At 45.6% G+C, this 26,358-nt stretch overlaps 1 protein-coding gene across 1 annotated transcript; it reads left to right on the plus strand.

Moving 5' to 3' along the window:
- The first annotated feature begins 14,822 nt into the window (after positions 1–14,822).
- LOC123096970 (O-fucosyltransferase 9) lies at positions 14,823–18,935 on the plus strand. The gene is made up of 6 exons (XM_044518756.1): positions 14,823–14,977; positions 15,136–15,143; positions 15,245–15,303; positions 17,534–17,701; positions 17,836–18,026; positions 18,337–18,935. Exons 1-6 carry the CDS (start codon positions 14,823–14,825, stop codon positions 18,470–18,472), a joined length of 717 nt encoding a protein of 238 aa, XP_044374691.1. The 3' UTR covers positions 18,473–18,935.
- The last annotated feature ends 7,423 nt before the right edge of the window (positions 18,936–26,358 follow it).

Below are 26,358 nucleotides of genomic sequence, written 5' to 3' on the forward strand. Positions count from 1 at the left end.
ATTAAAGAAGAGAGGGGGGTTAGAGTAACATAGTTAGATACCGTATTATGTTAAATACTATGCTACCTTGTGTCATGCATGGCACTATAAAGGTAGTCCCGTATCATACACTAGTATCATGCACATGATACTAGTATATGATACTTTCCACTATGGGTAGCCTAAAGAGAATATTAACTAATGCATGTAAAAATCTTTGTCATTTACTAGTGTTCATGCATGCATGCAATGCGATAATGCATTGGTAAACACATTTTTTTGTGAAGAACAAGAGCATTATTTGAGTACTTTTGCAGACTACAAAAACTATTCCACCGCCTCTATCTTGGTAAGAGTAGGTGATTTTTTTGAATTGAGCCCTTTAAACTAGAAGGGAGGTAGTAGTACTCTAATAGCTAACCTTGTTGTGATGACTAGATAGGACATGGCATGCACCTGGACGGAGGAACTAGTCTGCATTGTGCATATAAGTTTTGTCTGAAGTCAATGTACCTCTACTTTGACCAAACAAAAAATGTATCAGCATTCACAATGTCAAATCAATATTTTTATACTCATTACGAAATGTAGTTTCATAAAAAATATATTTGGTATTGTAGATATTGACATTTTTAGTATAAATTTGGTCAAAAACTTTGCAAACTTTGACTTGACACAAATCTTACGCGGAGTAAAAAGGACCAGAGGGAGTATCATGCATGCGGAGTAGGCAAAAAATAATTGCTCATTTATAGCCGTCCGAAGTCTCAAAGGGCGCGACCGCGTGAGGGAGCCGAAGGTCGTGGGAGGCGCGATGGTTGACGGAATTAAGTGAAGTTACATGCACGTGCCGGCATGGCGTGTGAACACGCAGAAGCTATACTGTCAGGCCTACGATATGGGTCTAGTAGACATGATATCTAGTGGGTCCCGCATTGTACTTGAGAACTCTTTGGGAGCATGCGGCCGTTTATCCACCGGGCAAGCCACCACCCCCACGCCGTTCGCACGCCCTAGTCGTCCTCGTCTTCCACCTTACAACAGTTCGCTCCCAGTCATCCCGTCCTTTCACATTACACCAGTTCAACTTCTCCTAACCCGCCTTCAAAATCCATGGCCTCCCAAATCTCCATGATCGCCGGTGAGTATGAGGTTAGAACCATCACCGGCGATGAGTTTATCGTCATCTACACCCGTAGATCCGCAATGGTGGAAGCATGCCTTGCTCGCTTCCTACGCATGTTCAAAAGTTCAAAGGATGAGTGGGTCGTTGGGCTAGATGTTGAGTACACCATAGTAATGGAAAGCGAGAAGCTTCTAAAGGAGGCAGAGAAGAAGAAGCCCGTTGTGATCAAGGTTTGCATACATAACGTGTGCTTGGTCTACCTCATATGCCATGCCAACGTTAGGTGCCAGGATTTTGAGTTCTTCCTCAAGGACAAAAGAGTGAAATTCGTTACTGTAGACTTTACGAACGACAGGAGAGTCCTGGGTCGGATAGACCTCGTTGTAGGCCAGCCCTTCGATCTCCAGAAGGCAAGCCTGGTGTCCTCCTCTCAGCCTTCAATGCTGACCCTGGCATCAGCCATGATTGATCCTTCGTACGCTCAACTGAAGAAACCTCACCCGGAGTTTCATCATGCATGGGAGTCAAAGACAATAGATGAAGATCACATCGTGTACGCAGCAACGGATGCCTACCTTTGCTTAAATATCTACAAGGGTTGGATGAAGAAGCAGAGCCCAGTGTCCGGTTCAAGCAAAGAAGTGTCGGTGAAGAGGAAGAGGAAGAGGGACGAGGACAAAGTCGAGGACGTGGACTCGGACTCTGAGTAAGGTGGCAGTGCCATTGCTCATGCTGGTTCTACTGCAGTGTCAAGCAGACTAGTTGCTTAGTTTTATTTTAGGGGTGTGTTGTGCTGAGCCCCCAGCAGAACTATGTTTATGTTCTTTGTCGTTATTTGAAATCTTTAGTACTCTAGTATGTATTACTACTATTCTTCTTGTAGTTCGTACTACTACTCGTATCTTCGCGTTCCTACTGTACTTACTACGTACTAGTAGTATAATTTGGGCCAGTCAATTTGTGAAAGAAGTTCGACGAATCAATGGAGCGAAGGAAGAGATGGCACAGAAGCTACCCCAGTATCTATATTAGGGTGGCAGGGTGCCCATGATCTATCTTATGAGTGTTGGGTGTGGAATGCAGTTCGCCGGAAAAAATGGATCGTGCCCGGGGTTAAACGGATGGCGGGGGTGGGGGGAGCATGGCGGTGGCAGGCTGTTCAAGGGAGGGCAGGGCAGTGGCGGCACGCGGTCAGGCCTGTGGCGGGCTGGCGGCTCGATGCCTGAGAGAGAAGATGAACAGTGCATCAATTTCGGAGGTTGAAGAATCCCTTCTGGTCGTCCATGTTGCATCCAACGGCTCACAAGAGTCAACTGACCCAAATTGTTCCTTCAGATTGCAGGATCCATGTGGCATTCAAGGTCTCGAAGGTAGATTCCGCGCCCGCACCCGGTTTGCGAGCTCGGCGCGGGCGCGACCGGCTTCCGCCATGACAACCACCATGTGCGCCTCCTCCGTGCGGGCGGAGACGACAATGAAACGCTAGCTCCTCCTCGGCGGCGTGCTGGAGCACGCGCTCGTCCTCCTCTTTGTATGATGTGGGCATAGATACAGCTCCACCAGCTGCTCGCGTGCTTGGCAGCACGGCAGCATCGCGAGGAGGGACTGCAGACGACGTGAGCGGGTGAGCCTTCGGCTTCATAGCACAGGGATGGTGGGGACACGACGATGATGGGCGAGAAATGGTCGGCCAGAGCAAGCGGGCGCCGGCATGCGCAATGGCGGCGGTGGCATATTGATGAGTGCGCGTATGGGAGCTTAGTTTAGTTTTATATAGGGTTGGTCAAACTTAAAATAACACCGTACTAGTACATGTAAACATTAGACTGAGGCAGCGCTTATACTACCATATTAGTTAGCACAGCATCGATATGGAATCCTGTGCAAGCGCGTGCACCGCGGGCGCGTGGTGGATCGAACGGTGCGTCACCGTGTCGCACTCGAAGGACATCCACCGAACCTTTTTGTGTGTGTGAAAACAATCCCCGAATATTACTCTACTTTTTTCCTGGAAAAGTTCTTTACGCTACAATATTTCCATATATTTGAATTTAGCTTCAGTTCGTGCTAATTTGGATTTGGACATTTTAGGTGCGCCCTAGACATTTTTTTAATACTGATTCTGTGTGTGTGACTGAGAGAGAACGCGTGTATGTGTCCATATGTGTGTTGTGGCGAAAGGGCAATGTGGAGACGGTGTGCGTGTGATAGAGACATAGAGAGGTGTGAATGTGCAAATGATCATGCATGAGTGAGACATAGAGAGATGCCGATACGTTGTGTACACTGGTACGCGTTGGTGCTATACAAACGGTTTTTAACCCCTTTCCACGACGGCATTTGGAACCGTCGCCAAGTGAGTATGGGCGATAGGGGGTCCTTCCCACAAGACCCAGAAACCATCGGGGGTATGCCCTCCTGGCACCCACGCTCGGCAAAATGAGGTCGTGTGCGACCGACGAGCGCTCAAATACGGAAATACGTACAGTAGAGCTAAAAAAATACAATTATACAAGCGAAATTGTTTCTGGTCGCAAGTACATCCCACACAGTCAGTCCCCGCTAAACGTTTCCGTTCGTATGTACATCCCACACAGTCGCTCCAAGGAAAATGTTTCCATTCACAGGTACATCACACACAATTTTTCCCGTTAAATCGTTTGTGATAGCGTTGCCATTGCATACGGTATTAATAATTTTATCATTTGCGTTATTGAATGCATCACACACGGTGCGTAGAAGAAACTTTGTGGCAAAGGCTGTCCATCACACATAGTTTTTATGTGGTAAACGTTTGCGCAAGGGGGCCTAACGCAAACAGTTTTCAAGAGAAAGTTGTGTGTGAAGTGGAGATTGATCGCACACGTAGTGGATCCTAGAAACGTTCCTGATCTCCACGTATATCACAGACGTTTCGCTTTCGCAAACCATGTGCAGTGTAATCCCTAATTTAAAAATCACATGTTTTGAATTTGAAAGTAGGCAATCACTTATTTCATATCCAACCATGTTTATTACAAATATAGGTTCAACCACGAATGCATAATTCGATGCACAGGTACATATACTGAAGAAATACAGAGAAGCACCAAGTAAAGAATGATGAACCACAGTTGTACTAAAGACTGTAAAGAGAGAGGCGAAAGACATTCTGGTTGCTGGAGAAGGTGAAGCGGAATGCCCATATTGTGCCCTCCTCCATGCGTAATGCGCGCACGACTCTAGGCCAACCCCTTGTGATGGCTGCCCGTCCATCCTTCACTGTCTTCATTAGGACTTCTTGATGCTCATTGTAGTCTTGATGAAATACTTTAACCTTCATTGTGTGTCCACCAATCATGTACTTTGCGAGGTAATCTTGAGAAACTACTTCGGGAACCACTGGGAACGAAAAAGATTCAGACATTGTTGTCTAACAACTCATTATGGGCAGTAAAAAGAGAAGGCTGCAGAGTTTGTAGTTACCATCCTACAGCTCACTGTTGTGTTGGATAGAGCATAAACAAATAATTTGCTTTCCACCATTCATATCTTTTTGCTAATAATCCTTATCAGTTTCCTCACTTGATGCTTGTTCATCAATATCTCATTGCCCCATACGCAAAAAGGGTCGATGCATGGTCCTTGCCAAGGGCATATGTACGTACAAGCAACAAGTCAATATTAGAAGCTAACTAGTGTCCAGGCCTGGATCTATATGCACTACATTATGGAACGACGGGGGGAGTACAAGCCGAGGGATGAAGCTAACCTCGGCGGAAAATGGTGGCCACTCCCGTTGTTGTCCTGCATAAGTAGTGGAAATGCATGATAAGTACAGCAACCTTAACATCAAACAAATATAGCAAAGGTAAACAACATCATCTCCAAATGATAGCTTGAATGTGTTGGTTTCAGCATGATGTTAAAGCAGATATAAAATGGAAGGCAATGTTACCGACAGCAGGCTTAACAGCCATCAAATATTGCAATTCAAACTGGTATTGTTGAAAATGAATAGAACGTAGGTAATGCTTAAACATCACACTGGATAAATATGTAAAACTGAAATAAAGGGCATGTGTTAACTACACCAAGAATAACTAGAACCAAATATAGCCGTTCAGACTGGTATTGATGTAGTCGAGCGGCACAGTTCCGACTTGCACATAATGAACAACACATTGTGAATGTCTGAAATAAACAAGGCATAAATGACCAGTATAACAACCAAATATAGCCATTGAAAATTGGACAGAGTCTCACTGCAACCAACCTAACAAGCAAATACAGATAAACAGGGCATATGCTTGAAAACTGGACAAATGCTCACTGCAACCAACCTAACAAGCAGATAAAGATAAACAAGGCATCTGCTTGATAACTGGACAAATGCTAATAAAAAGCAACCTAACAACCAAATACAGATAAACAAGGCATCTGCTTGATAACTGCACAAGTGCTCACTGCAACCAAACTAAGAACCAAATACAGATAAACAAGGCATCTGCTCGATAACTGAAAAAATGCTCACTCCAACAAACCTAACAACCAAATACAGATAAACAAGGCATCTACTCACTATAAACAACCAAATATAGCCATTCGTGAAACTGAAGTGGACAATTCATACTTAAACATCACAGAGACCTATTGAACAATACATTTTTTCATAACTGAAATAATTTTACATGGCACAGTTAAAGCACCGCACGGCAAATGCTACTACAACAAACGGGTTGGCAAGCTAGAAAAGGTAAGATTTGCTGATAGAATGTTACCTCACATTTCATGGACGGGATCCTTCCAGTTGGAAGAGCACAGACCCATGGTGCGCTCTCTGATGTCATAGATGGGCTGTTTCACCTTGGAAGAACCTTCGTGGGTGCCCTCCTTGTGGTCGTGGTAGTGGTAGTGGTCGATGAGATCTGGCTTGGCAATTGAGGATCCCAAGCCGCCACCATAGAACGTGTCCTTCAGAAATAACAAAATGGGCTCGATGGCGTATAAAGCTCGCAAATCCTTGACCGCTTGGCGGAGGAGATTAGCGACAGAGCCGTCGAAGAGATCGACAACGGTTGAACCAGAGGGGTTGGGGATGGACCACTTAACCTGTGACATGGCCCACGCGAAGCCGTCGGTGTGGACGAGCTTGATGTCGTAGCCAGCTTTCCCGAGATACAGTAATACGCTAGCCCGCTGACATGAAGCCTTCGGCATGGCAATGTAGTCAATGTCTCCACTGGCTTCCGCGGCGACGTGTTGCTCCAGGATTGACAGGTCGGGGCGAACGGCGGCCACCTCGCCAACGTCCGCCGGAGAGGCCATGATAAACCTCTTCTTGGCCGAACGCTCCTCGGGCTCCCCGGGATACGTGGTCGAGCTTAAGCTGCGATGTTCTGGAGCAGGGGATGTGGATCTGGCGGGGAGGGACACCGCAGGCCTCATCTAAAAACTCAGGGGAGTGGGGCGACGGTATGGGAATCGCTGGGTAACCTGAACTTTATTATCTAAGCTAGGAGGAACGGGCAGACCGGCAGGGGTTGGTGGCGGCGGCGGCGGCGGCCGCGAGCTAGGGTTCGAGGGGGGAGGGGGCGGGTCGGGGACTGTGGAGGGGGGTGGTGTTTGAGGATACGCCGCAGCTACTGAAAGTTTTAGTAATGGTGGGTGGAGATGGTGGTGGACGATGGAGGGCGACGGTTCAAATGCCTCGGCTACTGCAATTTTACTATAAGGTCGGTGCTGGAGGAGTGTGGGCGACGGTTGAAGTACGACGGCTACTAAAATTTGGGTAAAGGAATTGATGCGGGGCGGGAGTGCCCAAGATCGCGCACGGTCTGATACGTCTCCATCGTATCTACTTTTCTGAACACTTTTACCCTTGTTTTGGACTCTAACTTGCATGATTTGAATGGAACTAACCCGGACTGACGCAGTTTTCAGCAGAATTGCCATGGTGTTATTTTTGTGCAGAAATAAAAGTTATCGGAATGACTTGAAACTTCACGGCGAAAGAATCAAGACCAGGGGGCCCACACCCTGTCCACGAGGGGGGGCCTGCCTCGTGGCCCCCCTGGTGCTCCACCGACCTCAACTCCAACTCTATATATTCATGTTCGGGGAGAAAAAAATCAAAGAGAAGGATTCACAGCGTTTAATGATACGGAGCTGCCGCCAAGCCCTAATCTCTCTCGGGAGGGCTGATCTAGAGTCCGTTCGGGACTCCGGAGAGGGGAATCCGTCGCCGTCGTCATCATCAACCATCCTCCATCACCAATTTCATGATGCTCACCGCCGTGCATGAGTAATTCCATCGTAGGCTTGCTGGACGGTGATGGGTTGGATGAGATTTATTATGTAATCGAGTTAGTTTTGTTAGGGTTTGATCCCTAGTATCCACTATGTTCTGAGATTTATGTTGCTATGACTTTGCAATGCTTAATGCTTGTCACTAGGGCCCGAGTGCCATGATTTCAGATCTGAACCTATTATGTTTTCATGAATATATGTGATTTCCTGATCCTATCTTGCAAGTCAATAGTCACCTACTATGTGTTATGATCCGGTAACCCCAAAGTGACAATAATCAGGACCACTCCCGGTGATGACCGTAGTTTGAGGAGTTCATGTATTCACTAAGTGTTAATGCTTTGTTCCGGTACTCTATTAAAAGGAGGCCTTAATATCCTTTAGTTTCCAATAGGACACCGCTGCCACGGGAGGGTAGGACAAAATATATCATGCAAGTTCTTTTCCATAAGCACGTATGACTATATTCGGAATACATGCCTACATTACATTGATGAATTGGAGTTAGTTCTGTGTCACCCTATGTTATAACTTTTGCATGAAGAATCGCATCCAACATAATTATCCATCACTGATCCAATGCCTACGAGCTTTTCACATATTGATCTTTGCTTAGTTACTTTTCCGTTGCCACTGTTACAATTACTACAAAACTGCTACTGTTACTTTTGCCACTGTTACCGCTACTTCCATACTACTTTGCTGCTAAACACTTTGCTGCAGATATTAAGTTATCCGGGTGTGGTTGAATTGACAACTCAACTGTTAATACTTGAGAATATTCTTTGGCTCCCCTTGTGTCGAATCAATAAATTTGGGTTGAATACTCTACCCTCGAAAACTGTTGCGATCCCCTATACTTGTGGGTTATCAAGACTATTTTCTGGCACCGTTGCCAGGGAGGGTAGGACAAAAGATGTCATGCAAGTTCTTTTCCATAAGCACGTATGACTATATTCGGAATACATGCCTACATTACATTGATGAATTGGAGCTAGTTCTGTGTCACCCTATGTTATAACTGTTGCATGAAGAATCGCATCCGACATAATTATCCATCACTGATCCAATGCCTACGAGCTTTTCACATATTGATCCTTGCTTAGTTACTTTTCCGTTGCCACTGTTACAATTACTACAAAGCTGCTACTGTTACCTTTGCCACTGTTACCGTTACTTCCATACTACTTTGCTACTAAACACTTTGCTGCAGATATTAAGTTATCCAGGTGTGGTTGAATTGACAACTCAACTGCTAATACTTGAGAATATTCTTTGGCTCCCCTTGTGTCGAATCAATAAATTTGGGTTGAATACTCTACCCTCGAAAACTGTTGCGATCCCCTATACTTGTGGGTTATCAAGACTATTTTCTGGCGCCGTTGCCGGGGAGCATAGCTCTATTCTTTGAGTCACTTGGGATTTATATCTGCTGATCACTATGAGGAACTTGAAAGACGAGAAACCAAAATTTATCCCTCAACTACGAGGGGAGGTAAGGAACTACCATCTAGCTCTGCACTTGACTCACCTTCTGTTTTGAGTAAACTTGCGACACCTAAACCTGCTTCTGCTTCTGATATGCCGCATGTTATTGATGATGCCACTTCTGCTATGCATGATAGTTATGATGAAACTACTTCTATGCTTGATAATATTGTGCCACTAGGTGAATTTCTTGATGAACAACTTGCTAGGGCTAGAGAGAATGAAATTATTGAAATTGATAATATTGATGAAAGTGATGATGAAGATTCTCCCCCTAGATATGAATTGCCTGTTGTGCCTGAGGGTTATGTTATGGATGAAGAAACTGCTAGAGACTTTTTGCTTGCAATGATAGATATGATCTTAAGAAATTATTAGCTAAGCTGAAAGAAAAATCTTTGAATGCTAGGATGAAATATGACCCTGCTTTTGCTACTTCACCTATCTATATTACTGATAAGGATTATGATTTCTCTGTTGATCCTGAGATAATTACTTTGGTTGAATCTGATCCTTTTTATGGCTATGAATCTGAAACTATTGTGGCACATCTTACTAAATTAAATGATATAGCCACCCTATTCACTAATGATGAGAAAACTCGCTACTACTATATCCTTAAATTATTTCCGTTCTCATTAAAGGGTGATGCTAAGACATGGTTTAATTCTCTTGATCCTGATTGTGTGCGTAGTCCCCGGGATATGATTTATTACTTCTCTGCTAAATATTTCCCCGCTCATAAGAAACAAGCTGCCTTAAGGGAAATATATAATTTCGTGCAAATTGAAGAAGAGAGTCTCCCACAAGCTTGGGGGAGGCTTCTCCAATTACTTAATGCTTTGCCTGATCATCCTCTAAAGAAAATGAAATACTTGATATCTTTTATAATGGACTAACCGATGCTTCCAGAGACCACCTGGATAGTTGTGTTGGTTGTGTTTTTAGGGAAAGAACAGTTGATCAAGCTGAATTGCTATTGAATAATATGTTGACGAATGAAAATAATTGGACACTTCCTGAACCAACTCCTAAGCCAACTCCGAAGAAAAGGGTATTCTATTTCTCAGTCCTAAAGATATGCAAGAGGCAAATAAATCTATGAAAGAAAAGGGTATTAAAGCTGAAGATGTTAAGAATTTACCACCTATTGAAGAAATACATGGTCTTGATAACCCGACACAGGTAGTAAAGGTAAATTCTCTCTATAGATTTGATGAAGGTGATATTCCTCGTTATAAGTCTGCTAGCCAATGCTTGGATGGGTTTGATAATTTTATTGTTAAACAAGAAAACTTCAATGCTTATGTTGGTAGACAATTGAAACGCAATGCTTATATGATTGAACACTTGAGTGATTATATGTTTAGAGTTAAAGGTGAACTCAAACTTATTAGTAAACATGCTTCCATGGTCACCACTCAAGTAGAACAAGTGCTTAAAGCTCAAAATGATTTGCTCAATGAATTAAATAGTAAGAAAAATGATAATGTTGTTAGAGTTATGACTAGAGGGGGTAAAATGACCCAGGAACCTTTGTATCCTGAGGGCCACCCTAAGAGAATTGAGCAGGATTCTCAGAGAACTAATGTTGATGCACCTAGTCCTTCTAAGAAGAAGAAAAAGAAAAATGATAGGACTTTCATGCTTCTAGTGAACCTGTTGTTGACTCACCTGAGAATCCCAATGATATTTCTATTTCTGATGCTGAAACACAATCTGGTGATGAACATGAACCTAGTGATAATGTTAATGATGATGTTCATGTTGATGCTCAACCTAGCAATAACAATGATGTAGAGATTGAACCTGCTGTTGATCTTGATAACCCACAATCAAGGAATCAATGTTATGATAAGAGAGACTTCGTTGCTAGGAAGCACGGTAAAGAAAGAGAACCATGGGTTCAGAAACCCATGCCTTTTCCTCCTAAACCATCCAAGAAAAAGGATGATGAGGATTTTGAGCGCTTTGCTGAAATGATTAGACCTATCTTCTTGCGTATGTGTTTGACTGATATGCTTAAAATGAATCCTTATGCTAAGTACATGAAAGATATTGTTACTAATAAGGGATAATTAGATTTATGCCCCTAGTTGTGTCCCACTCATCTGTTTTACCCCTAATTCTCAAAAGTCACCGGTTCTGTCCAAATCACTTTGCTCCTCTTATGCTTTTGCCCTTTGACCGTTTGACCGTTAGTTTGAAAACTTCATAACTAATTCATACTAAATTAGAAAAATGCAAATAAGATACCAAAATGTTCAGAAAAACATCACCTATATGTCAGTGTCATTTGCATTCATGAAAAAAGTGTTGGAAAGTGCCCATCCGAGTTTTAGCTCTTATGCTACCACCATTAATAGTAAAATCTAAAAAAGTTCAAAAAAGTTCAAAAATAATTTGGTGGCAAAGAATGACAAATGTTTTAAGTGCCTGCCAAGTTTCATCAGGGAATAACATTCGTGGGTGCCGCGGCAAAAAATTAATCAGCACTCCAAAATAGATTATTTTTTTGCCACGACTTCCACGAATGTCGTTCCCTAATAAACTTGGCAAGCACTTAGAACACTTGTCGTTTTTTGCCACCATATTTTTTTTTGAATTTTTTTGAATTTTTTTAGAGTTTACTATTCATGGTGGTATCAAAAGAGCTAAAACTCGGATGTGCACTTTCCAACACTTTTTTCATGAATGCAAATGACACTAACATATAGGTGATGTTTTTCTGAACATTTTCGTATCTTATTTGCATTTTTTTGATTTTGTATGAATTAGTTATGAAGTTTTCAAACTGACGGTCAAACGGTCAAAGGGCAAAAGCATAAGAGGATCAAAGTGACTTGGACAGAACCGGTGACTTTTGGAAATTAGGGGTAAAACAGATGAGTGGGACACAACTAGGGGCATAAATCTAATTATCCCTACTAATAAAAGAAAGATACCGGAAGCTGATTTCCACCATGCTTGCTAATTATACTTTTAAAGGTAGAATACCTAAGAAACTTGGAGATCCAGGAGTACCAACTATACCATGCTCCATTAAAAGAAACTATGTTAAAACTGCTTTATGTGATATTGGAGCCGGTGTTAGTGCTATGCCTCTCTCTTTATATCGTAGACTTGATTTGAATAAGTTGACACCTACTGAAATATCTTTGCAAATGGCTGATAAATCAACTGCTATACCTGTCGGTATTTGTGAGGATGTGCCTGTTGTGGTTGTAAACGTTACTATTTTAACGGACTTTGTTATGCTTGATATTCCCGAGGACGATAGTATGTCTATTATTCTTGGCAGACCCTTTTTGAATACTGCAGGGGCTGTTATTGATTGCAACAAAGGCAATGTCACTTTTCATGTTAATGGTAATGAGCATACGGTACACTTTCCAAGGAAACAACCTCAAGTCCATAGTATCAATTCTATTGAAAAAATTCCAACGATTACTATTGGAGGTTTTGAATTTCCTCTTCCTACTGTCAAGAAGAAATATGGTATTCTTATTATTGGGGATGTGCATATCCCCGTTGAGGTAACCTAGCGCTATTCGAAAATTCTCCGGTTTCATGCGATTCGAAATGAGTTTGTTAACAAGACTTGATCAACCTTGTTAGTGGATTCCTTTTGATGAGCATGAGATGGATGAAGTTAGAAAGCACAACTCTCTGTACCTTCTTTTTACTTTTTGTTATTTAGATTTAATAAAGCAAAAATAGTATTTTCTGTCAGTTTTCTGATTTATTCGTGCAATAAAAAACACCCCGAAAATAAAAGTTCTCCAAATGCCCTGAAATTGAAATATGATTTTTTTCTAGAATATTTAAGAATATCTGGCATTGAGAACACGCCAGAGGGGGCAACCACTTGGCCACGAGGGTCCAGGGCGCGCCCACCCTCCTGAGCACGCCCCCTGCCTCGTGGGCCCCACGTGGGCCCCCTCCACTTATTCCAGCACCCCCACACTTCGTCTTCCTCCAGAAAAAATCACCACACAGCTCAAACTCGTGTTCTAGCTCGTTTTGCTGCGATTTCGATCTCCTTGCTCAAAGCTCCATTCACAAAACTGCTTTGGGGGATTGTTCTTCGGTATGTGACTCCTCCAATGGTCCAATTAGTTTTTGTTCTAGTGCTTTATCCATTGCTTCTTAGGTGACCCTGTTCTTGAGCTTGCATGTCAAATTTATTTGGTCCCAAGTAGTTCTAATGCATGATATAGTCTCTAGGCACTTGTGGGAGTAGTTGCTATCAATTTTGTTGAGTTTGGTTCACTTTTTATTTTGAGTCACTAAAAATTTCAGAAATTTTTTAGAGGAAGAAATATGTTTAGGAAAATGTACCAAGGTGGTTCTTCAAGGAAGTAAGGACCCAGGCCCACAATACGTGAGCCAGACCATGAACCACCAAGAGAAGCTCAAGTGTGGCCTTGTGAATGGCCGTCAGAAAATTTCATGGTATAAACAAGAATTAAGGATGAATTTGACGCGTATGTGCGTAATGCTGAACTCGAGGGTTTCATGTCAGATAAGTGCCCCCAACATTACTACCTAACTGACTCCTTTGTGAGAAGGTTTAAATTTACATCATCACGCAATTCTCACATGGTCCTGTTTGATCTTTATGATAAATCTTATACCATGGATTTAGAGAATTTTAATACTGCTTGTAAACTCCCGCAGTGGGGCAGTGCTAGTGAACCTTGCAAATCTGAATATAAAGACTTTGTTGCCAGTTAACTGTGGGGGAATCTAGGGAAATCATGCAAGCTACCATAAGGAGCATTCATTTTCCTGCCATACATTATTTTGCTCTCTTTATAGGTAGATACATTAACGGTAAGGACGAGGCATGTCACATGCGAGTTCCCGATCTTAGTGTTCTCAAGAGTGCTGTATTAGGAGATAAACAATATAACTTGGGAGCTATTGTTGCACGAAGGTTGCATCATAACAGTATTAGCGGAGATTTGTTTGGTGGAATTTATGCAACCCGTTTAGCTAATTTTCTTGAGGTACCCATTCGTGAAAATGATATGGAGTTGCCTCCTACTTATCTAGATTTTAATGCTATAGTTCGTCATCAGTTTATTGAGAGGAATAAATAGTCTCTCCAGTACCGACTAATCTTTGACAGACGTCGCGGTGTCCATATAACCCTCCTACTCCTACTCTCTTTGACTTTCAGGCAGAGGGGAGACATTTAAAACAATAATGAGGCTAGCCAACTTACCTCCCCCGATTGGGCTTTTGTGTGCCGTCAGATCTGGCTCTCAAACACGTCTAAGCCGTTAGATCTTCAGAACAGCCAAACTCGATTTTCACCTCACGGTTGTTTTCGTTGGCCAATGACTGGTGGGCTCGTCTCGCACGCTCGTTGGCTGGGTAAACTTTGTTCGTGTCCCCAAGGGAATTTGCCAATCCGCTCCGCCCGCGCGTCAAAACCCTAGCCGCCAGCCCTGCTCGTCCCCTCCTCCCCGCTCCCTCCATCCTCTCCCATGTCGTCGCCCCTCTTCTCCCCGCTCGCCTCGGCCGCCTCCTCTCCTCTGCCGTGTCGTCGGCCCCCTCCCCCCTCCTACCTCCTCCTCCCTCCTCCCAGTCCCGTGCCAGCCGCCGCCCAAACCTTAGCCCCCGTTTCCCTCGATCCCCGCAGTAACCGCATCCACAGCCACCCGCTCCTTCTCACAGCCGCCGCACCATTCCTCCCTTCCGCCCCCTCCTCCTTCCCGGATCCCCACCAAGGCGCCGACCTGCAGGCAAAGGGCGACGAAGAGTGGCAGACGAGGACAACGAGGGAGAGAAAGAAGGGAGATAAAAAGGAGGCCGGCGGCGAGGCCCAGCGACTAGCGCCTCTCCGCCTCAAGCCCCGGCATCACCGCCACCAGATCCACCTCGCAACCTCTCTTCCTCTCCTGTCTGACTGCTGCGTGGTCGCGTCAGGCCCATGCCAGCGCCGCCGCCGCTGGATGGTTCCGTCGGTCCCTCCCGCTCCAGATCGAAAACTGAGAGAGCGACGGGAGGGAAGAAGGGGATCGGGGGAGGGGAGAGCACGGGAGAGAAGGCGAGCTCGCGGCTGACCGCAGCGTGCGAGGCGGACGGGTGAGAAACATTTGTCGTCGTGCCGCTGGCGGCTGGAGCTTTGGAATGCGGCCGTGGCCACTATTAACAATTTGTATTTGCATTTTCTGATGAATTCGTCGAGTTCCTTTCTCTATATGCTTAGATGCTTATCTGTCGGAAATTTTGTGTGACAACAGAAGTAACGGTGATTGGTCTACTGTTCTTTTTTGCTGTCTAAAGTGTTCCTTCAACTAATCCAGTAACCTGACATTACTTTGTGTTTAACTAATATCATTCTTATCACAGTGAGTACAGATATTATTCAGTTAGCCTCCTTTTCGTGGAAGAGGAGTGAAAGTGTAAAGGTTAGAAATGGTAACTGAATGGGTGTTCTTTTTTTATCACCTCTGAATTTAAGGAATATATTTGCTAATATATCAATGCTCATTGGTGCCATGTCTGGTTCTTAGGTGCATGCTTGGAAGCTTAAATCTGTAATCAAGTTATGAAATAGAGTGCTGTAAGAGACACTTCTATAAGCAGAGGTATGTGCCTGCATTTAGACCTTAATTATCCGTTGCTTAGTATTGTTTGGTTTGTGTGATTCATGCTTCAATGATTTCTTCACTTAGTAATTAGATGGCGCAGTACTACGGCAGTAGTATACTTTGGTGTAGAAATAAACGATGACATGCTTTACGTTCCAGATATTTCTTTGTGCCTTGACTCTGGCTCTATGCTTATTAATCATCTTAGCGAGCTTTAGGACTTCGAAAGTTGTCATTTCGAGGATCATGATTTCCTATGTTTTTGGCCAAGATGGCACACATGAATAGTTTGTCAAGGATGTACCAAATCTTATGTTTTTCCTTCCGTTTATTGCATTTATGGCTGCAAACTGTATTCTCAGATTCTAGGCTGGGTGTATAAACATATATTCCGCACACTGAATTCAATTTTTTTACTTCCTATCGTGGCCTTTCGTTTGTTTTGTTCGTCTGATGTTTCCTTTGGTGATGCTTACAGATTACACCTTCTTTGTAGAAATAGGGTCACACTTCAATCGATTAGAAAAGTTTCTTTTCTTGCAAAAGTTTTTTTTTTTGCTTACATTGCGAAGGTTTGTTCACTTCATCACCATTGTGGTGATGTCAGTATCTTTGTGAAATAGGAAAAGTAGATACCCATAATCTTTACTTGCTGTAAACACTAATATGAAATTGTACCTTATCCCTACGAGAGAAAAATCATGTTTGAATTTATGTGTGCCCCACGTAGGCGGACAATTCTTTAAATGATGGACACAATAATGTACCCACCAACATGACAACTGTGTTAACTTAATTCCTATAATCTACATATCTTTAACCTTGGCTATGCCAATCATCAATTGATGTGGGAGGTGCCTGATGATGCGCGTCTATGTTACAAACTCAGTGTTTCTTTTTCTTTTTACCATAACTGATTCGCTGAATTCAATAGTGCACTGGTTTCTGCAAGATCAACTATAGGTATGTACATTGGTTCTCTTTAATACATCACCGATAACCTGGCGAGGACAAATATTTCACTAGCAGTCCAGCAGGGGAGGACGTTGATGAATCCTGCATGCATGCATGGTTTATTTTTATGCTTTAGTTGTTGATGTTCATAAAGTGATGACAGATGTCTTCATTTGCGTTTGTTTATACACAGCAAAGACCACCAAGATCCGAAATCTGTGCATTCAGGCTACGAGTCAAAAATACATCACGTATTGGTTGAGTGTCATTGGAACAATCAAGAAGATTGCATGCTTGCTTGAGTTCATGTGTTTTTTGGTGGACTATATATCCAAGTATTTCTTACAAAGAATTAAAAATTAAGGCCAAAAGATGTTATCATTCAGAACCGAACTTAGAATGGCACTAAGCTGTTATTATCATAATTCGACAGTGCAGTGCCAAAAAAACTCCGAGTAAACAAAGAACATACCCAATTCTGTCTTCCAAAGAAAGATCATTAGTTTACCGCCCCCTGCTTGCTTAGAAACTTTACTTTGTAATTTCCCTTGGTATGAGACAATTTTCACATCGGTCGGAAAATCAAGAGTATGAGCAACCTGTGTGTACCAAGCTCTAGGAACTTCAGAAATAAAGAAGCAGAAGCTTTTACACACAAGACACTTCTTTTTCACATTTCTTTAGCATAATTGGTACACGATTCGTGGCCATGTTTTGCATCCTGCTACAAGATTGAGTTTGTGGTGGCTTCCATTTATATTTGAGCCAGGTTTATAATTTCTCATCGGGCTTTACCTCCATGACCATTTATAGCCACCTGGGCTTTATATATTTAATTTCTGTTTCTTAGCATTCAAATGGTATACACTAATCAACTTATATCTTTCTGTTCACTACTAACAGATGTCACTAGAAGCATCAATTTTCACTGGTGCTGACATTTTCTGTTATACTAGAATTGATGTTTGTTGCTTAGTTTGTGATGCTTCAGGTCAATAAACAAATTTAGAAGCATTCAGAACAAATTTAGAAGCTTTCAAATATGTAAATCTACTCACTAGAGCTAATATGTTAAGTGACTGAATTTGAGCAGATTGGTATGATGCTGCGAGGCATGGGGTTTGACAATACAACCTTCCTCTACGTTGCCTCCGGTAAAATATACAATGCTGCAAAATACATGGGTCCCCTTCGCCGGATGTTCCCTCTTTTACAAACCAAGGACACTCTTGCATTGTCTGAAGAGCTTGCTGAGTTTGAGGTATTGTTTCCGCCAGCCAGCCCATCAGCCTAGCTGGATGTCGTTCTGAATGTCAGATGAATATGCATGCATTGAACTGTTCATCAATTCACATTGAATCTTCATACCGTTGCTCACCAACCTATTCTCTGTAGGGGTACTCTTCTCGGTTAGCAGCATTAGATTACACCGTCTGTGTTCAGAGCGAAGTGTTTGTGACGACTCAAGGGGGGAACTTCCCTCACTTTTTGATGGGACACAGGCGTTACCTGTTAGGAGGGAATGCAAAGACAATAAAACCCGACAAACGGAAGCTGGTCTTATCTTTTGACGACCCAAATATCAGGTCAGTTTGAGCTGCCATTATATCATCAACAAAGTATTACAAATCACACCGAATCAGTTTCAGTTTTGAGTATATGCTGGAATCTTTCACCAAATCAAACTGCTGAAGCAGTTCGCTGCCCTTGTTATTCCTTCACCATCCAAGACTGTAGCTATTCCCTACTTTTCGGAACGCATTAGCCATGTTAACAAATTGAAATACATCTCCGAGTTGACCTTCACATACATGCTCTAAATATTTGCCCATCTTTGCTTAACGTGTAAATGGATATAGTGGTGTATGAAACTCAAATTGTTTCTTTGAACTGCAGATGGAGTCGATTCAAGCACCACATGCTGGAAATACTGCACCATAGTGACATAAGGGGCATCGCATTCAGGAAACCTAATGATTCCATATACACCTTCCCAATGCCTGATTGCATGTGCCAACAAGATGGAATATGATCTAGGCATTAGCATACATAACTGAGGGATGCATATCCTCTGCCTTTGTGCAACAAAGGCACCAAAGGCATGGCATTGTTGACTGCATGATCAGGGTTTGATGGTCATGATGAAAACTGGAGTGAAATAAAGCATTTGGTGCTTCTCAGGAGATTCTGAAACCCTCTGGCATACCCCAAACCGTTCGATTCTGGATATAATGGTCAAAAGGTGCCTAATGACAATGAATTCCATAGTATCAGAAATTGAGAGGATGCGAGGGATTTTGTAAAGTTAGTAATCTGTAGGTAGTCCACCATATAGCAATCTCCATTTGTTCAATCTGTATGTAGGTTGTAAAGAGAAAAGAGCTACGAGATTGGGTTGTAGATATGAGTACAACCTGAGTGCCTCGATGTATATTTGAAAAACAAGGGCTAACAACAACAAAGAAAGGAAATTTTCAGTATATCATTACTCATCAGTGCTTGTTCTCGCATTTCATCTTGCCCTTGACAATTCATATTTATGAGCATGTTCTTACAGTTCAGACCTAATGTTCTTTTTTCTTTCCTTGGGCACTTCCTCAAGAATCTTGTTGAGGTGTCTGTTTCCCCTCATGAATGATTGTGATGGCTGCAGGGTCTTCGCAAGGAGTTGAAGGCATATAAAAACCATGGATCCTTTGCTCCCCAGGCCGCAAAATGATCATAGTGATGTCTACGACCTCCTCCTAGATGTATTAATCTCAATCTCATGTTTGGTTTTCTTCCCTTTTCTCTTCTAATGATGTAATTTCTTTTACTAAGATAACACCATGTATCCCTTTTCTACTTTGAATGAATTTACTGTATATATTTCTTATTTAGTTTAGTTCATCATTCAGAGACTTTGGAATATTTTTGTCCTTCACAAGTTAAACGAGCATTGCGTAGTCCTTCACAGGTTAAATGAGCATTGCGTAAAATTATGTCTAAGTTCTCTTTCTTCAAGTGCTTCAAGTAAATGAAATTGTCTATTTCGAATTTAATACTTTTTAATAATAATCATAATGTCGGCGTTCTTGGAACAGGGGTCCCCAGACTTTCCTGCCTGCGGCCCGCGGCATGGCTAAGTCAGCAGGCCGTACGACCTATCTTCATCAACAAGGCATCCAAGACCCTTGCGAGGGGCCAAGCCTCGCGAGGCGGGCGACGCAAGACCTCCTCAGGAGTGGCCTAGTCAGGCAGGCTCACGAGGAGCGGAGATATCAAGGTGGGGCAAACCTCACGAGGCTCCCGTGACGTGAGCCATGACGATCGACACCAGGCGGGCGCCAGCGCGCGCAGCGTCCTTGTTTCCTCTTTGGTGCTAAGGAGGCCAGCGCAGACGAGGAGTACCGAGGCATCAGACAAAGGTTACTATATCGGTGCAATGAGACCAAGACCAGGAGGACGGCAAGATGGAGGTCATCGTGGAGCCCAAGACGGCGTCACCACCAGAGCTTTTCGCAGGCGAAGACCACTTTTGTCAGGATAGCTTGTACTAGGTGTCCCCCTTTAAATTCGCCTGCCGTTGTTGGCTCCCTTCCCGCTCAATATTTGGGAAGAGGACCAGGGCCTATATAAGTAGAGCTAGCTACCACAGTAGGGGGGATCCGGATCGAGCAGTTCATCCAGCTCTCACCCGCTAAGCCACCAAGCACAAGAACACCTCAACCTTAGGAGGCTATTCTTCCCCTTGTACTGTTCATCATCAGTCCAAGAGGCAATCCACCACCACACTGGAGTAGGGTATTACACCACAACGGTGGTCCGAACCAATATAAATCTCGTGTCTCTTTGTGTTGCGAGTTCGTCGAGTTTGTCCACGAGATCTTAGCGAGTTAGGGCGTAGATCGGTAGGAGGGAAAGACTTCGCGCGCATCCCAGTGTTCGAACCTTAAGGGTTTGCCGGAACCCCACATCCGACATTTGGCGCGCCAGGTAGGGGTGCGCCGTTGTAACATCCCGGATGTAACTTTCCATATTTGTAACTCCAACTCTTGCCATTTTCGGCTATGTGTTATGATATTCCCTTCGTGGTCGGGTTTTGTTTTTCGTTTTGCATTTTGTTCATGTCATGCATCTCATATCATGTCATCATGCGCATCTCATTTGCATACGTGTTCGTCTCATGCATCCGAGCATTTTCCCCGTTGTCCGTTTTGCATTCTGACACTCCCACATGCACCGGCGCACCCCTCTTGTTCCTTTTTCGTGAGCGGGTGCTAAACGTTCTCGGAATGGACCGAGGTTTGCCAAGTGGCCTTGGTACACCACCGGTAGACCACCTGTCAAGTTTCGTTCCATTTGGAGGTCGTTTGATACTCCAACGGTTAACCGGGTAACCGCAAAGGCCTTTTGTGAGTTGCAGCAAAACCCCCCTCCAAACAGCCCAATAACCCACCTAAGTCCCCTCCATGCTCTCGGCCGTTCGATCACGATCGTGTGGGCAAAAACCGTGCCTCATTTGGACTCTCCTAGCCCCCTATGCCTATATAAACACCTCCCCCTCCGAAATTTGCGTCCAAACCCTAAAAACATCGCCCCCGCCGCCACCGGACACGTCCGCCGCCGCCGGACGAATCGCCGCCGCCGCCCCAAGCCTATCGGCGCGCGCCACGTGGCACTCCACCGTCCCACCGCCGCCGGCCCGCCGGGCCTGTCCGCCGGCCCCCGCGGCCCACGTCCCCGTCGCCCGCGCCCCGCCTCCACTCCGCCCCGCGCCTCGCCGTTCTCCCCGCGCCCGAGTCGTCGTCCGCCGCTGCCTCGCCGCCCGCCGGTCGTCGCCGCCGCCTCCTCCTCTCCCTCGCCGCGCCGCCCTCGCGCACGGTCGCCGGACCCGCGTCGTCCCCGACCGCCGGCGCCTTCCCCGAGCCCTCCTCCGGCGAGCTCCTCTCCCCTCTCCGGCAAGTCCTCCGGCGAGCCGCCCCGGCGAACCTCGACATCCGTGCCGAGCCCCGATCCAGATCTGGAGAGGTTGACTCCCCCCCCCCCCCCGTGTTTTTCTGCTAAGTCCCAAAATAATTGCATTATGTTGTATTCTTTGACCTGTCATAACTCCGTGCATACTGCTTCATTTCATGCGCATGATATATCGAAATGTTCATCACGAGATGCTATTCATTTTGTTCCATTGTGCCATGCTCGTTTGAGTGCTATATGATGTTTACTGCTGTTACTTATCAGAACTTGGTGTTTTGTTATTTTTGTTGCATTTGATGTGTGCATCTTATGGGCATGAGCTCTACAGGTGTTTTGATCTATGCCATGCCATCTTTACAGAGGTGTATGCAATGTATTTTTGTGATCTATATGGTGACTAGCACAAGCATGCAAACTAGGCTTCGTTATGTTTCTGTTTCCAGGGACTTAGGATTTTGCTGTCTGTTACTGCTGTTATTTTGATGCCATGTATTCATGTGTCTACAGTGAGATCCATGCTTCTTTTGAGTATGTTCAGTAAGGATGTTTTGTAGATATAGTTGTGATCTATCCATTCATGCCCCTGTTTGCAATTAGGGAGTGACCTAGCATGTCGCAATCTTGCTCTATTTTTTCTATAAAATATTTCTGGCAGAATGTTAACATGATATTCAATTTTGCCAAGGTTGTTGTAGTTGATCCATACATGCTATGAACTTGCTCTTGCCATGGTTAACTTCATAAATATGTCATCTTGCTGTAGGTATGCTTGTTTTATCATGAATTTCTTGGTGATGAGTGAATCAAGCTTACCAAGATGCCTTCATAATTTCTGTTAATGCCATGTTCTGTTTTCTGCTAAGTCTGAAACCTGTTAACGAAACTTGATATGTTTACATGGGTGCCATCATACCTTCTGATCCTTTTTGGCTCATGGTCAGTAAAGGATTTTTGTTCTATGCATTTAGTAGATTCATTCCATGCCTTTTTTTGCTATGTTAAGTTCCTGTAGCATGTGTTTTGGTTGCTCTGAACATTGCTACCTGATGCTGTTTCAGCCATGTTCAGTATTTTCACTATGTGAATGCTGATATCTTTTGCACTTTTGCCATGCTTGTTTGAACCTGTTATGGTGTGATCTAGCCATAGCTCAGTGTTCATCTTTTGTCAAGCATCTCCGGTAGATTACTGCCATATGTTTTGTTGCTATGTTAGGGTGCTGTAGCATAGTTACTTGATGTATTCTAAGTGCTATCATGTTGTTAATCGCAGAATCGTGTCATTCTTGTTTTGCTTGCCATTTGCAAACCGTGCATCCGTTTCCGGTGATCTTTATATTGATTTCGACCGAAATCATCACATCTTTCCAGTGGCATACTTGGGTTGCGAAGTTGCTGCCTTGTTCATCCTTTTTCTCCCGGAGCACGCATATGCATCGCATATCATGTGTCGCATATCATGCATGTATTGCATCATGTGTGCATTTCCCGTGATTGATTGTGGTTCCATTGCTTGTGTTCTTGCTGTGGGTAGAGCCGGGAGCAGTGTTCGTGAACGAGGAACCTGTTGAGTACGCTTACGAGGATCAAGATTTTGACAACTCTGAGAACCTTGCAGACAAGATGACTATACCCTCGAAATCACTTCTATCTTTGCTTTGCTAGTTGTTCGTTCTATTGCTATGCTGCGCTACCTACCACTTGCTATATCATGCCTCCCATATTGCCATGTCAAGCCGCTAACCATCCTTTCCTAGCTAACCGTTGTTTGGCTAAGTTACCGCTTTTGCTCAGCCCTTCTTATAGCGTTGCTAGTTGCAGGTGAAGTTGAAGTTGGTTCCATGTTGGAACATGGATATTTTGGAATATCACAATATCTCTTATTTAATTAATGCATCTATATATTTGGTAAAGGGTGGAAGGCTCGGCCTTATGCCTAGTGTTTTGTTCCACTCTTGCCGCCCTAGTTTCCGTCATACCGGTATTATGTTCCTTGAGTCTGCGTTCCTTAGGCGGTTGGGTGATTTATGGGACCCCCTTGACAGTTCGCCTTGAATAAAACTCTTCCAACAAGGCCCAACCTTGGTTTTACCATTTGCCACCTAAGCCTTTTTCCCTTGGGTTTTCGCGAGCCCGAGGGTCATCTTTATTTAAACCCCCGGACCAGTGCTCCTTCGAGTGCTGGCCCAAACCGAGCGATGTCCGGCGCCCCCTGGGTAACCAGGGTCTATGCCAACCCGACGTCTGGCTTATCCGGTGTGCCTTGAGAACGAGATATGTGCAGCTCCTATCGGGATTTGTCGGCACATTCGGGCGGCTTTGCTGGTCTTGTTTTACCATTGTCGAAATGTCTTGTAAACCGGGATTCCGAGACTGATCGGGTCTTCCCGGGAGAAGGTTTATCCTTCGTTGACCGTGAGAGCTTATCATGGGCTAAGTTGGGACACCCCTGCAGGGTATTATCTTTCGAAAGCCGTGCCCGCGGTTATGAGGCAGATGGGAATTTGTTAATGTCCGGTTATAGAGAACTTGACACTTGACTTAATTAAAATACATCAACCGTGTGTGTAACCGTGATGGTCTCTTTTCGGCGGAGTCCGGGAAGTGAACACGGTTGGAGTTATGAATGAGCGTAAGTAGTTTCAGGATCACTTCTTGATCATGTCTAGCTTCGCGACCGTTGCGTTGCCTCTCTTCTCGCTCTCATTTGCGTATGTTAGCCACCATATATGCTTAGTGCTTGCTGCAGCTCCACCTCATTACACCATCTTTTCCTATAAGCTTAAATAGTCTTGATCTCGCGGGTGTGAGATTGCTGAGTCCTCGTGACTCACAGATTCTACCAAAACAGTTGCAGGTGCCGATGATGCCAGTGCAGATGACGCAACCGAGCTCAAGTGGGAGTTCGACGAGGAACGTGGTCGTTACTATGTTTCGTTTCCCGATGATCAGTAGTGGAGCCCAGTTGGGACGATCGGGGATCTAGCATTTAGGGTTATCTTATTTTCATTTGGATTTGACCGTAGTCGGTCTATGTGTGGATTTTGGATGATGTATGAATTAATTTATGTATTGTGTGAAGTGGCGATTGTAAGCCAACTCTCGTTATCCCATTCTTGTTCATTACATGGGATTGTGTGAAGATGACCCTTCTTGCGACAATACCTACGATGCGGTTATGCCTCTAAGTCGTGCCTCGACACGTGGGAGATATAGCCGCATCGTGGGCGTTACAGCCGTAGCTTCCCTTCCATCAGTTCGTCGCTCCATCGTCTCCATGGCGGACGCTTGCCGTGCTCGAGCTGAGCGTCGGGCTGCCCTGACTGCCCGCATTGCTCAGACGGCTCCTGTCAGCGGGCCACCTCGTCGTTCTCCGTTTCCCGCCGCCAACGCTGCCACCGGCCCGACGGGGAACGAGCAGCAGGCGTGCTCGCTGCATCCTTCGGTGTGGCAGGACGGCCGCACCGCCACTCCATCACTGACCCCGGCCGGTTCGTCGTCCCGCGCACGCCGCGCTCCCATGGAGGCGCGGGCTGCACTCCTCCCTGCAAATGAACTCCTGCGCTACCGCCCCGTTGACGACCTCTACAAGGAGTGGCTCGACCGCGTCGCCAAGCTCGTCCGCGCCGCAGGGGGCTCCCCGGCGCCGTCCCTCTCTCTACCTCACCCTCAGCTAGTCACGGGCGATGAGGCTAATGGCGCGCCTCCACCACCTCTGCCCCAAGACGGTGCCTTGGCACCAAGGCGCGCGGCCCCACGGCGTGATCCGCCATGCCCGGTGCCCGCGCGCGAAGAGAGAAGCTGCCAAGAAATCCCTCGGCCGCGAGAAGCTGCACCCGCGCTCCCCGCGCCGCCTCGTCAAGACCGAGCGCCGCCCGCGGCGGCGCCACGCGGACCTCATCAAGACCAAGCTCCACCTCTGAAGCGGGCCCCAGCAACCATGGCTGGCTGCCGCGCCTTCACCCCCGAACTGCGTAGCGTCGCCTGGCCAGGCAAGTTCAAGCCGGATCTGCCTCCTCGCTACGACGGCACCACCGACCCCGCGGAGTTCCTACAGCTCTACAAGCTGAGCATCGAAGCAGCCAACGGCGATGAGAAAGTCATGGCGAACTGGTTTCCCATGGCTCTCAAGGATGGAGCCCGCTCCTGGCTCCTGAACCTGCAGCACGGCTCGATCTCCTCCTGGGGCGAGATGCGCGACCGCTTCGTCGCCAACTTCCAGGGCACTCGCGACCGCCCGCCGGCCATGGGTGACCTGCGCCGCATCAAGCAACAACCAGGAGAGACCCTCTAGAAATACATCCAGCGCTTCAACAACACCCGCCTCAAGATCCCCAAGGTCACGGACGAGGCCATCATCTCTGCGTTCTCTGACGGCGTCCGCGACGTCAAGATGAAGGAAGAGCTCGCCATCCACGAGGAGCTCTGCACATCTCAGGAGCTGTTCAACCTGCCGACCAAGTGCGCAAGAGCTGAGGAGGGGCGCCTTTCCCTTCTCGAGTTGCCAGCTGTAGGAGCAGAGGAGAAGAAAGCCAAGGCCAAGGACGTGAAGCGCAAGGAAGCAGCAGTGCTAGCAGCGGAGCCCGACACCAAGCGGGGCAGAGATCAGCCTGAGTCATCCAAGAATAGCCGACCGTTCTGCGCCTTCCACAACCTGAACAACCACAACACCAGCGACTGTCAAGAGCTCAGAGCCATACGAGAAGGACGCTTCGGTCGACGCCCCGAGCGCAGCGACCGGGGCTACGGCCGAGGAGGAGGACGTGGAGGCGGACGCTGGGACGACCGTGGCCCGCGCCAGGAATGGTGCGACAGGCCTTGTGAGGACCGCTGGCAGGACCATCCTCGTGAGGGGGCCTGGAGGGACCAGCCTCGTGAGGATCGCCCCCAAGGCAACGCCGGTCTTCCCCCGGGAGGAACGATGACCACCATCAAGACGAGGGGGCTGGGGGCTTCCAGGAGC

This window comes from Triticum aestivum, chromosome 4D (assembly GCF_018294505.1).
Source record: "Triticum aestivum cultivar Chinese Spring chromosome 4D, IWGSC CS RefSeq v2.1, whole genome shotgun sequence".
In the NCBI taxonomy this organism is placed as follows: Eukaryota; Viridiplantae; Streptophyta; class Magnoliopsida; order Poales; family Poaceae; genus Triticum; species Triticum aestivum.

Bases quoted from the DNA above. Each gene is read 5' to 3' on its own strand.
- LOC123096970 (XM_044518756.1), top strand. From the start codon at position 14,823: ATGCCAGCGCCGCCGCCGCTGGATGGTTCCGTCGGTCCCTCCCGCTCC. The intron at 15,304-17,533 runs GTTAGAAATGGT...GAATTTGAGCAG, and splicing joins AGAGGAGTGAAAGTGTAAAG to ATTGGTATGATGCTGCGAGG. The intron at 18,027-18,336 runs GTCAGTTTGAGC...TTTGAACTGCAG, and splicing joins TTTGACGACCCAAATATCAG to ATGGAGTCGATTCAAGCACC.